At 39.2% G+C, this 14,265-nt stretch overlaps 1 protein-coding gene across 1 annotated transcript in view; it reads right to left on the minus strand.

Annotated features, from left to right (window-relative positions):
- Positions 1-14,265, minus strand: part of Trpc4 (transient receptor potential cation channel subfamily C member 4) — a 137,160-nt gene that overhangs the window by 46,127 nt on the left and 76,768 nt on the right. The window contains exon 3 of the mRNA XM_052180968.1: positions 9,381-9,717. Coding sequence (XP_052036928.1) covers positions 9,381-9,717 — 337 coding nt within the window. The remainder of the gene's footprint in view (positions 1-9,380; positions 9,718-14,265) is intronic.

The raw sequence follows: 14,265 nt of genomic DNA on the forward strand, positions 1-14,265 counted from the left end.
AAAATAAGCTGGTCTTACAACTTAATAACTCAATGTTTCAGGAACTCTATAACTAAGAGTGATCTCATTCAAAAATAGAGACAGACTCTCTAATTTAGGTGGGCTGAGTAGAGTGTCTGGAAAAAGTAAACCTACTTTGCATCTAGATTCTGGGGAGTAGTGTTTCATAATTGTCATATGAGAACTAAGTCTGGTATGAGATCTTTTTCCATAATTGTTTCTCATTCTTGAGTGTGTTTAAGTACCTCTGCAATTTCTGAATCAACTAAGCAAGAAGACAACTTAAAATCTCAATTTACTGAAAATAATTCACAGTGCTTCTGACTGTAGTCAGCAGACCATCAAGAGTGCCTGATGTAATGCAAATGGGAATAATTACTCTGCATTTGAAGACATTTGAAAAACCCTTAAGTCACTGTGGGTTTGTCCACTACTTTCGCAGTAGAGATAAAAATTTAGGAAAACAAAATTAAGGAAGCCCATAGTTTCAGTTTAGAAAAAAGAGGTACCATATCAGTTTCAGACAAAAGTAAGAATATACACCTTGGTTCTGATAGCTCCCACCTAAATATAATTATTTAATAATTAATTAAAAAGTTTAAGTGATGTAGTAGCATTTTCTATAGGATCTTCTTTTATTTCAATGCTTCCATGAAAATTATAGCAGAATATTTAAATTAATGGGAAAACAACAAAGGTTTCTTTGCTCCAGTTGCCTTGTAAAGAACTAGTAGGTTGCATAATGTATATTTTTGTTTTTGTTTTTTATGTTCGTTTGTTTTTGGATGTTTTTTTTTTGCATTTACAACTTTAATTGAAACAGTAACTCTAATGCAATTCCATTTAGTGTGATTTACATGGTTCCTCATAATACATATATCCTTATTTAAATCTTGTTTTCAAGAAAATATCATAGTTTTTCTATTTGTGCTATGCTTTCCAGATATGCATTCCTTATGATTGCACAATGATGAAATCACTTAATGACACATTTTCATAAGGTATCCCTATTATTAATTGACTATACATAGAATGATAGTACATATGTATGTATTTTTAATTAGATATTTTATTTACATTCCAAATGTTATCCCCTTTCCTGGTTTCCCCTCTGAAAACCCCATATGCCATCCCCAACTCCTAAACTCAATAAACAACTTCATCAAAGTGGCTGGATATAAAATTAACTCAAAAAATCAGTAGCCTCCCTCTATTCAAAGGAAAAACATGCTTAGAAAGAAATTAAGGAAACAACACCCTTTATAATAGTCACAAATAATATAAAATATCTAAGCAAGTGAAAGATCTGTATGAAAAGAACTTCAAGTCTCTGAAGAAAGAAATCGAAGAAGATCTCAGAAGATGGAAAGATCTCCCATGCTCATGGATTGGCAGGATAACTACAATAAAAATGGCATTTTACTAAAAGCAATCTACAGATCCAATGCAATCCCCATCAAAATTCCAACTCAATTCTTCATAGAGTTAGAAAAAGCAATTTGCAAATTCATTTGGAATAGCAAAAAACCCAGACAGCAAAAACTATTCTCAACAATAAAAGAACTTTTGGCAGAATCACCATCCCTGACCTCAAGCTCTAATATAGAGCAATAGTGATAAAAACTGCATGGAATTGATACAGAGACAGGCAGGAAGATCAATGGAATTGAAGACCGAGAAATTAACCCACACAAGTACAGTCACTTGATATTTGACAAAAGAGCTTAAAACATCCAGTGGAAAAAAAGACAGCATTTTTAACAAATGGTGCTGGATCAACTGGAGGTCAGCATGTAGAAAAATGCAAATCAAACTATCCTTATCTCCTTGTACAAAGTTCAAGTCCATGTGAATCACGAACCTCTACATAAAACCAAATACGCTGAAACTAATGAAACTAATAGAAAAGAAAGTGGGGAAAAGTCTCAAGCACATGGGCACAAAGGAAAATTTCCTGAACAGAACACCAATAGCTTATGCTGTAAGACCAAAAATTGACAAATGGGACCTCATAAAATTGCAAAGCTTTTAAGGCAAAGGACACTGTCAATAGGACAAAACGACAACCAGCAGATTGAGAAAAGTTCTTTACCAACCCTTCATCCAGTAGAGGCCTAATATCCCATATATACAAAGAACTCAAGAAGTTAGACTCCAAACAAACAAATAACCCTATTAAAAATGGGAGTACCGAACTAAACAAAGAATTTTCAGCTGAGGAATATAGAATGGCTGAGAAGCACCTAAAGAAGTGTTCAATATCCTTACTCATCAGGGAAATACAAATCAAAACAACCCTGAGATTGAACCTCACATCAGTCAGAATGGCTAAGATCAAAACCTCAGGGGACAGTAGATGCTGGCAAGGATGTGGAGAAAGAGGAACACTCCTCCATTGTTCGTGGGATTGCAAGGTGGTACAACCACTCTGTAAATCAGTTTGGCATTTTCTCAGGAAATTGGACATAGTCCTTCCTGTGGACCCAGCTATAGCACTCTTGGGCATATATCCAGAAGATGCTCCAACATGTAATAAGGACACATGCTCCACTATGTTCATAGCAGCCTTATTTATAAGAACCAGAGCTGGAAAGAACCCAAAAGTCCCTCAACAAATGAATGGATACAGAAAATGTGGTACATTTACACAATGGAATACTACTCAGCCATTAAAAACAATGAATTCTTCTTGAGCTTCCTGTGCTGAGTGAATTGTAACTTGTTTATTTTGATCTTTTGGGCTAACATCCTTTTATTAGGTGAGGGTAGTTAATACTCACAGAAGTAGTAAGGGAGACAAAGCGTGGAGCAGAGATTGAAGTAAGGTCTCCCAGAGACTGCCCTATCTGGGGATTCATCCTATAAACAGTCACCAAACCCCGACACTATGACAAGAAGCATATACCAAAAGGAGCATGCCATGATTGTCTCCAGAGGGGCCCTGCCAGAGCCTTACAAAATACAGAGGCAGAAGTTGGCAGCCAACTATTGGAGTCTCCAATGGCATGGGGTCCCCAATGGAGGAGCTGAGGGTGGTCCAATGGAGCTGAAGGGGTTTACAGCCCCAATGGGAAGAACAATTATTTCAGCCACCCAGATGCCCCAAGACTCCCAGGGACGGAACCATCAATCAAGGGGTACGTATGGTTCTAGCCAAAAATGTGGCAGAGGAAGGCCTTGTTGGGCATCAGTGGGAGGAGAGGTTCTTGGTCAGGTAAAGACTCAGTAGAGGCTGCAACAAAGGGAAACGGAGGGGGGGAGGTGGGAGTGTGTTGGGTGGAGAGGCATTATGTGGAGGCAGGGGGTGGGAGGAGGTGTTGGGGGTCTTTGGGGAGGGGGGAAATCAGGAAAGGTTATACCATTGGCAATGTAAATAAAGACAATATTCAATAAAAATAAAAACAATGAATTCATGAAATTCTTAGGCAAATGGATGGAATTAGAAAATATCATTCTGAGTGAGGTAACCCAATCACACATGGCATGCACTCACTGATAAGTGGATATTAGCCCAGAAGCTCAGAATATCCAAGATATAATTCACAGAAGCTCAAGAAGAAGAAGGAAGACAAAAATGTGGATACTTCAGTCCTTCTTAGAAGTAACAACATAACCATTGGAGGAGATACAGAGAAAAAGTGTGGAGCAGAGACTGAAGGAAAGGCCACTCAGAGACTGCCACACCTGGGGATCCATCCCATATACAGTTACTAAACCCAGACACTATTGTGGATGCTCTCAGCCAACCATTGAACTGAACACAGGTTCCCCAATGGAGGAGCTAGAGAAAGGACCAAAGGACCTGAAGGGGTTTGCAGCCCCATAGGAGGAACAATATGAATCAACCAGTATCCCCAGAGCTCCCAGGGACCAAACCACCAACCAATGTATGTTTTTAAAATGTGTGAATTTTCACCATAAAGATTACCACATTTTACTTAAGATGAATTCTCTTTAAAAAACAATTGACTGAAATACCTTTTACATGTGTGTATCCCTCAACAGAAGTTTAATATTAAGAATGTTCTTCCAATCAAGAGAACTTAACTTTATGCCCCAAAAACTGATTCTTCGAAACTAGAAAGCAAACATGTCCATTTACAGGTACCTCCTGTTCCTCCTCCCTCTTTTCCTCCTCTCCTTGCTCTCATTTTCTTTCTTCCTTTTATTTCTCTTCCTTCTCCATCCTCCCTCCCTTCCTTCTCTCTTTCCATCTTTGCTGCCTCCCTCCTTTCCTTCCTCCAAGACGTTGCTTATTTTGGCACTAGAGAGCCACACAGACTGTTCTAACCCAGTGCGAGGGATGAGGGAGAGGACAGCAGCAGAACTGTGGGATGGTACAGAGGATTTAGTGTGTAGATTATGATACTTGTTATTGTGGTGACCAGTGTGCATCCCGGAGTGCGTTACACCTCTAATAAATTGCATGCACTGCTCAGTCACATTGTACCTGTGTAAGGGTGTAAGGGGGCAGGGAATGGTGTACATGTGTGCAGAGCTGGTGTTCTAGGAAATTCCTGCTTCCTGCTATCCCATTTCTCCCATTCCTGGCACAGTGTCTTACAGAGAAACACGGTTCTTTCTTCGGAGGCTCTGGGATTTGTTGTATTAACAAGCACCTGCTGGCCCTTTGATTCTGGACAAGGAATCCAACTTCCAAAGCCTGTCTCCTCTCTGGAAAATGAGCCATTCCCATGGTTTAATATAGTCCGATGGAGCAAAGTTGCTGTGACATCCGCAGCAGGATGTGCATTCAAAATAAATGTTGAGCCTCTTTAGCATCAATGTCGTTGTGCAACTACATTTAGTATTATAATTTCTAACTGTACTGGCTGGTTTTGTGTGTCAACTTGACACAGGTTGGAGTTATCACAGAGAAAGGAGCTTCAGTTGGTGAAGTGCCTCCATGAGATCCAGCTGTGGGGCATTTTCTCAATTAGTGATCAAGTGGGGAGGGCCCCTTATGGGTGATACCATCTCTGGGCTGGTGCTCTTGGTTTCTATAAGAGAGCAAGCTGAGCAAGCCAGGGGAAGCAAGCCAGTAAGAAACATCCCTCCACGGCCTCTGCATCAGCTCCTGCTTCCTGACCTGCTTGAGTTCCAGTCCTGATTTCCTTTAGTGATGAACAGCAGAGTGGAAGTGTAAGCTCAATAAACCCTTTCCTCCCCAACTTGCTTCTTGGTCATGATGTCTGTGCAGGAATAGAAACCCTGACTAAGACACTAAACTAAGGAAATACCAACTCCAGCACCATCCAACCATTTGGCCTTTTTATGATTTGGTGTCTAGCTTGCTTTTCAATATGCATCCCCTTCCCATCTGCTTTTCAATATGCATCCCCTTCCCATCTACGCTAGGTACCAATATTCTCAGAAGCTCTGTAGGTTTCAGTCTTTGGATGTTAAATTTGACACGTGCTGTCATACCCTGACAGAGGTCATTTTTCCCCAGTAAAGAATTCAGTTATTGCAAACCAGCAGGTGAACAGACAACAATTTAAATATTTCTAAATTTTGTGTGTCCTGATGGTTTACTGTGCATAACTGTATAGCTTTGATCTGTATGTGGCGGCCCAGATAAACAGGATGTCATGCTGTAATGGTTGTCTGGCATTTGCTTGCTTGCTTGCTTGATATTACATTAGTACTTTAAAACATCAAGTGGCTGTTCTGCCACGTGTTTGGATCTGTACATGACAGCAGCTCATCTGTTGAGCTTGCTTGAGTATTGTAACATGGGGGAGGAGTGGAAGAAAGCTATATGCTAGTTTCTTATCATTGTAACACCATTTTGAGCTAATCAAGAGGCTAGGTCCTTTAGGAGTGAGGCTGAAATTGTGAGTCATTGAAGATGTATGATCTTAGTGATGATTTGTAAAAGGGATCACTGATGTATGACTCAGTGGTAGAGCACATGTTTAACATGCAGGAGACCCTGGGTTTACTCTGTAGCACCAAAATAATGGAAACAAAAATGGCCAGAAGAATAAAATTATACATATACGCATACACATACACATACACACACACACATACACATACACATATACATATATATACATATACATATATGTGTGTGTCAAAAGAATAAAAATTATACATATGCACATATATGTGTATATGTATATAAAATGGTCACAAGAAGATGATTGTTGGTTCCTATGAGTATCAAGATGAGACTTAGATCAACATTATTAAATCCATGTCACCGGTTTGGCAGACTTAGTTGAAAATCTTCAGACTTCTTAACTTCAATGTTTTAAGTTATATAATATACAGTAAATGAGGGAAATGAGAAGCCAATGTTGCTAAAGAAAAATTGCTAAAGCCGTCTGAGATCCAAGCAAGCTGGGTAATGTGGATATTACGGGCACGTCTTGCTTTGTGGCTAGCAATTCTCCAGGTGCTATTTTTAACCGAGCTGAGATTCTGTTCTCTGCTCCATCCTCTCCTCACTTCACCCTTCTCCTCCTGCTCTCAGAGCACAGATTTGCATGTTGTCTGGCTGTGGCATATTCTTAGGCATGACTTAATGCCAATCACTTCAGCAGCCATTTTACCTTCTCTTGGGAGCAAAGCAGTATTTAATACATGACAACCTTTACTGAAGTGCTACTTTTATGAAAAAAAAATGTTATCGATTTTGCAAGTTTTTGCTAAATTGGTTATATAAGTGTATATATGCATATGCCTATGTACATATGTGTATTTACTTTTGTGCTATACAAAAACTATGGAACATTTTTTTACCTGTTATAATTCAGTTATAATGGATATGAGGAAAAACTCAAACTGGTTTTTTGGGAAGGTCTGAAAACTAGTATCCCAAGGAATTTTTTCTTTAACTTTATTTTATGTGTATTAAATGCTTACCTGCATGTGTTTATATGCAACACACACACACACACACACACACACACACACACACATTCTGCAGTGTCCAGAAGAGCCGATCCCCCTTGGAACTAAAGTTACATGTGGTTGTGAGCTGAGCTGCTAGGTTGGTGCTGGGAACAGAACCTTGGTCCTCTGCAGGAGTAGCCAGTGCTCTTAATCACAGAGTCACCTCTCCAGCCCCAGGTCATTCTACTTTATTGTTATAAGTCTAGAACCATATAGAAAATGAAATTAAAGATGTCTTACTTCATCAGTTACTGGCCTTGGGCAAAAATGTATGAATAGTTCCCTGATGCAGCCACCAAATCAGGTCACACCCATTTAATCTAGATCACATGTTCATAGAAAGGTCTCAGCACTCCTGCCCCAGTGCCATCTTCTGCCCCCTTTTGAGAACAGCAATTCTCTCTCCCTAATGAGGACAGCTCAGTAGACTCAATAAGACATCAGATGGCATCCAGTGAATATCCTTTCATTGATGAAGGTACTGAAAACCCCGAGGGTTTTTGGCTGCTTATATTTTAAGTCCATATAGGTAGTATCTCCATAGCATCCCAGTAAGGGCTCACAGCCCTTATAATTCTGGGTCCTCTAAAGCACTGCACACTCAGCCTTAGCAAGGAGGCTCTCAGGATTCACCAATGTAATTATCTTGAGAGATCTACCTGATATATAAACATGCCCCATTGCTCAAGAGAGATAATCATTCACATACTTTTTTATTTTTAGAAATATATCTTTTCACTCTAAAAGCTTCCAGATCAATTTACCCCCTCTAGTCATATCATCCTAAAAACATAACCTCTAGCATATACTTCACCTTTTTGGAATTATAATATATTTAAGACTACCATTAATTACCTAGTGTCTCTGACATCATTTCTTTCATCTACCTGTCAAGGAATATTCTGCTACAAATTTAATACATTGCAGGTGATCAAAGGTGGTTTTACTAGATGTTTGTATTTTTTATAGTGTTTACCATTTTCTGAAATTCTGATCATTAATTCATTACCTATTCCCTCGAGTGAAATTTAAGCTCCATTAGGCCAAGTGCCCCTTGCTTGCTGTGTAATTGGCCCCAGCCTTTGACTCTTTGAAGGTATTTAATGTATATTCATTGATTGCACGAGGACTAGCAATACTATATATGCTCATAACATGATGCACCTGTCAGGTTTCCCTAAAAAAGTTGTACATTCCATTTGTGATATCAGGATTTTCAGACATCTAGTGTGAGTTATCAGTACATAACATGTCATCTTAAATGCTTTAGTAAGAGTTACTCCAGAAAGTTTCTCTCTGAGGAAAATTCACATAAAACATGTCCCTTATGTGAGATAATTTGATTGACAGTGATAATTTTATCTTACTATCAACCCCCTTGCTATAATGGTTTTTGAGGAATTACAGATCTAAACTTTTCTTTTACTTTACATAAGCACATATTGGATGCACATCAGATTAGTCAGGACTGACTTTGAAGCTCACTTGAGATGGTATTTATAAAAAGTAGCAACGTGTAAAACACTAATTTCACATCACTTTACTGTTCTTTACTACCACTTATAGGAAGGCTTAGGACTGAAGGTGGGTCACCGTCTTTCTCCCAGCTATCCTCATATTAGACTCCTCGCAGGTTTGAAGTTAACCCAAGCAGATCTCCTGAGATTATGAATCAGGAAATGTGTCATACTGGGTCTGAGACTAAGGGGATTTCAAGTGAAACTGAGAAAATACATACGCTTTCTTAGCAAACCACAGGAGGATGAAAAGGATGATTAAAATGCAAATTCTATGCATTGGCTACAGTAATGGAAAGGAAGCAAAACATAGTTTTTAATAAATAAGGTTTTCTACTCTGATTGTAAACAGTTCTAAAATAATTATCTATCTCTGGTAATGTGGAGATTAAATTTTTTTCTATTGATTAATTTCATATTTTTCTAACTACAGAATTTTCTGAGAAAAACAATAGATAAAATGTGTGTGTGTGTGTGTGTGTGATCAGTAGTTCTTTAGATACACATACTTATATGTGGAAGGCATATAAGAAAACTAGGAGGTGCAGGTCTAGTTCAGTCAGTGGCAGGCCACCTGCTTGCCCCTGTAAAAGCCCTGGGATCAGATCCCAGAACAGGAGAAAAATAAGAGGTTACTTGTGGTCAATGGGCCACATCCAAAAGATTCAAAAGGTAAGCAAGGCACACACTCTGAGTCACTTGTGGGACAAGGAGTCATCAACACATATAATCCTGTAACCTAATATTACCTTTCCTGCATCACATTTGGGAACAAGCACAACACAATTGGTAAAACATTTGTTTGATTTGGAAGATAAGGAGGTCTTAGAGCTACCATGGGCAGAACCTGTGTGTAATCTCTCCCTTTGCCCCCAAACATTAGTGAATATTCTCTCCAAGCAACAAAATTCCACGGCAGAGACACGTTTGTTATTATATTTTCTAGAGTAACACATTTACCCAGGACCCACGGTAATATCATCCACTCCACGATGGTTGGTGGTGGACCTTGCCTGTTCAAGTCTGACCTGTCGATGTGCTGGGAGGCTAGGAGCAGCAGAAACAAAAAGGTCAGATAGGAGGCTGTGTGGCAGATAAACTTGATAAATGGCTTTCTGATGAACAGTCCAAGTGGGCTTTTGGGAGCTATCAGGTAGCACACGGAGAAGACAGGAAAGAGTAGTCCTATTATGAAACACGTCACCATCTTCACCGCCCAGTGTCTTCTCCTCCAGCCTGGGAACTCATCATACCAGCGGGATGCGAGCAGCTGCTGGCAGTTGGGCTGAGCAACAAACTAGAAGGAAAGGAGAAGGAAAATTAGGTCCCTGTTATATGTAATGACCTCAGTTCATCAGGAAGAACTCAGAGACGTCTTTATCCTCTACCATGTAGTTTCAGTAAGACATAATGACACCCTTGAATATTTTTTTCCAATTTCATATTAAAATCAAATTTAAATAAACCAAGTATTCTTTGGTAAAGCAATATTAGAATTTAAAGACACAAGCTGTGGTTCACCTGGTCTTAGAGTAAAATAACCAAGCATATAAAGCCATTCTAACAAAGACCATATAGTGGGCACTCGTTACACTCGTGGCACGGTGCTGTGTGCCTAAGTTTAAATAAAGTCAAATTGGAGACCCTGCACTGGAAATGGAGGCAGAGGGAAGGCATAAGAATGCACAATGTGTCCTAGTCTTATTTTCTGTCGTTGTGATCAAACACTGACTGCAAAAGCAATTTGGGGAGGAAATGATTTATTTAGCTTGCAAGTTATCATCCATTAAGCAAGAAACCAAGGCAGGAACCAGGGGGTGGTAACTCAAACAGAGACCATGGAGAAATGCTATTTACTGACTTCTCATCTATCTTTCTTACAAAGCCCAAGCCCCCATGCACAGAGTTCATGCTCATAGCAGGCTGGGCTAAATTAGCAATTTAGAAAATGCCCCACAGACATTCCCACAAACCAACATAATGGAGGCCGCACTCCATTTGACATTCCCTCTTCCCAGGTGTGTCTATGGCCCTGTCAAGTTGACAAAACCTACTCAACGCACAGAGGATATACTACCTACAAAATTGCTAGATATTTAAGAAACTTATACACACAGAATAGGAAGTGAAAATGTTCACATCACTCACTGTCTTTTGGTTTCGTTATTTATCATGATGTTACACATAATTTTCATTTTAGTTTCTCACTTAACATTTTCTGTTATATGCACACATGGAATTTGCTCTCATAAAAGCAAATAGATATTCAATCGGGCCCTGTTAATATAAAACAAGCATATAGTATTATAAATAAGTTAATGATCATTATCATAGCTGAATTTATTAGAAACATTACTGAGTACATTTTCATATATACTATCAATTATTATGTACAAGCTATTTCACATTTTACCCCAGTAACACACCTAAGGTGTAATCCATATGCTGCTTTCTCCTTTTAAATGAGGAATTAGAAGAAATGGCTATAATTATCCAACATTTCAGATCAAGATGGAGTGTTTAAATGCACAGTCCAGATTCCCTACACACAAGTTTCTTCTTCACTGTGTCTCACACCTCAGTGTCACATGAACAGAGTTGCAATGGTCAGTGATGCCTTACTGAGAGAAGAAAGCCATCCAAGACAAACCACAGAGGGGAGTTCCAGCCTACACTGGTGGTAAAGTGTGCAGTGGGTGTGAGGAATGGTGCTGTAATTCTGCATGAGACCAACATTTAAGCCTCTTGAGAAGACCCTTGACTGTTGGCGTCAGAAAATAGCTTTCTCTGCATGCAAGCCAGGCACCTGTCCCTTCAGGGCTCTTGTCACCCTTCTCCACATTCCCCACTCTTCTTCTTTGTCTCTCAGCCTTAAGAACCTGGTTTAGACTTGGCTCTGCCTCTTTTCAGATGGTGTGCAAACAAACCATTCCTGGATGATGAGAACGGATGCTTCTCTGGGAGGAAAGGGAGGCAATGGAGTGACGGATTGAGAAATCCAGTACCCGAGGCATTCAGTCACGTTGATTAGATGAATGGTAGTTGGTCTTCTTGTTCTGGACACTTACTAATCAAAGTGTATAAGAGTGGGCAGAGAGACAGGGAATAAATCAAAATTTTATGATACAGGCTTAAGTAAATACAGATAAATCAAAGCATTTCCTCCAAGCAAGGGTCAGGAGGGCAATTTTTTTATTGTTACTAATTTAAGTGACTTTAAGACTTTGTAGAAAGGAAAGTTTTAATTTATATCAAAGAATCTGGACTTTCATTTGTTTTCTGGCCAAAGCCAGGCTGTCAAAAGTGAAAGCAGAGTCCTGACCATCAACAGAGTTCTCCCCAAATTCACAAGGGACCGTACTGAGCTCTGTTGCTTCTAAAGTTCCATCCGCTTCCTACACCGCATTCTTCCCAAGGGCACTTCACATACAAATAATCCAACGTTTATTTCATTTCCCATGACAAAGTATTCTCAAAGAATTATAACTCAGCACAGGTTAAAATTTTCTTTTTGTTGAATTTTTAAAAAATATTTATTCATTTCATTTATGTTTATGCTTGCCTGCCTGTATGTATGTGCACCATGTCTCTGCTTGGTGACCATGGAGGCCAGAAGATGGAGTCTGATCCTCTAGAACTGGAGGAGGTACTGATGGCTCAGAACAATCATGTGGGTGCTGAGTCCTCTGTAAGCTCAACAGTCCTGTCAACCTGTGAGTCATCTCTCCAGCCTGGTTAAAAAAATTCTTAACAGTATACAACTGAACCCACTGAAGACAGAAAAATATGACTATAACTGGCCCCACTGATGATAGAAAAATATGACTATAAAGGGCTGTGATCTCAGCAGATTTCATGTATAAACAGACCAATCAAGAGATTATGTGGAGAATAACACATTTTATGTACTCTGGGAAAATGGAAGAAAGGTTTACAGTTGTGTCACCATGGTCTAAATGAAGTTGGGCTCACAACCCTACCCTTCCTGACCCAAGTCGTGTGAGGAGGGGGAGACCCCACTATTATTTTGGCTTACAATTTTAGAGTTTTTAGGCCATCATCAATTGGCCACCTTTCCTTGGACTGACAGCAGTGTCATATATAATGGTGGAAGAGAGTGAATGTTCTGTCATGTGCTTTGATACCCTGAGGTATTGCATGAGGACCCCAAGGGGAGGAGTCCCTTCCAATAGAAATAAGCTAGGGGTCCAAACCTTAAACACATGTGCCTTTATTCAACTTACAGCATTTACTTAAGATTTACTTTTTTATTTTATGTGTATGCCTACATGTATATAAGTGTACCACACGTCTACCTGACATGTACAGAAGCCAAACGAGGGTATTGGATCCCCTATAGCTTGAGTAATAGACAGTTGTGAGCTGCCACGTGGGTGCTGGAATTAAATAAGATGTAACCTAAATCTAGCACTGGTGATTTTACTTGGTAGCATATGATGTCTAGCTGGGGCATTGTCTCTCCTATTTTTAGTGACTCTGCTTATATTCCTTTTGCATGTGTATATAATCTAGGAAGATTCTGCAGTAGTAGGTTTCCACATGGCTTTTCAAAGGGCCTTGTCTCTCCTTTACCCTGCCCTCATCTTATTTATCTCTACTACCTAGTTCTCTCTTCATCTTTCCATAGCACTCAATTCTGTTTCTCCTTTCTGAGGGATCCTCTATGACCTCAACCCCTTACCAAGTACCTAATTTCTGTGGTCATTTGGACTGTAGCACACAAATCAAAAGCTGGAAGCTGACATCTGCATATAAGAAAAAACAAAATATTTGCCTTTGGGGGTTTCATGGCTCTATATCTTATCACAGAGAATTTGCTCATTCATGTTCATTACTGCTCTGTTCATAATAGCCAGAAATTAGAAACAGCCTAGATGTCCAGAAACCAAAGAATGGATAATGAAAACATGCTATATTCAGCTGTCAAAATTTGAAATTATGAAATTTTCACAAAAATATAGATGGAAGTAGAAAAATAATCAAACAAGGTGAGGTATTATTTTAAACTTGTAATTGCTAAACTAGATGATGTCATCCTCTTTTCTCCCTCCGTCTTGTCTCCTTCCTTCCCTCCTTCCTCCCTTACTTCTTCTCTGAGTCTTTTTCTACTTCTTGTCAGCTTTCTCCAACTCTCTCTGAAGGACTCTTTCAGAGAACTGACTCTCTCTTTGACTAAACTACAGGTCCTTCCAGGGAAGCCCTGGCCAGATACCAGAGTATTGTTCATACAAAGTTGGGGGTCTGCAGTCAGGGTTTCTCCACTGTCTTCCTGAGGCAGAAATGAAGGAACCACTGTTTTCTGCACCCACCTGGACTTGGGGAAGTGGATTTTCACTACAGGTCTGTGGATCAGACCCTGGCCAATCCCTATACAAAGAGAACTCTCAATGTTCAAACTTACAATGGTCCCATACATTCATAGAAGAGTCACTGAAAATTAATTTTAAATTCTTTTTAATTGTACCCAATAACCTTTAAGTCATTTCAAAAGCCTTATCCTTTAAGTATTATACATCCACTGAGCGACAGGATTTTAATCACTGAAGATACTGTGAAAATAACTGAATCTAATCTAATTTTTACAAAGAAATCATGATCCAACATGAATGAAGTAAAAACAACTGCACAAAACAGTAAAAATCCCAAAGCATAACGAAAAAAATGAAGAGAGGAATGAAAACAGAAAGTATATTTAAAACTACTTAAATTATCCATTTTGTTTAGATATTTCCAGTTTTGCTGAATATAGGCTTTTGAAGTAAGACTTGGTAACTTTTTTAATTTCCTCAGTTTTTGTTGCTATATCTCCCTTTTCATTTCTAAT

This window comes from Apodemus sylvaticus, chromosome 4 (genome assembly GCF_947179515.1).
Source record: "Apodemus sylvaticus chromosome 4, mApoSyl1.1, whole genome shotgun sequence".
Taxonomy (NCBI): Eukaryota; Metazoa; Chordata; class Mammalia; order Rodentia; family Muridae; genus Apodemus; species Apodemus sylvaticus.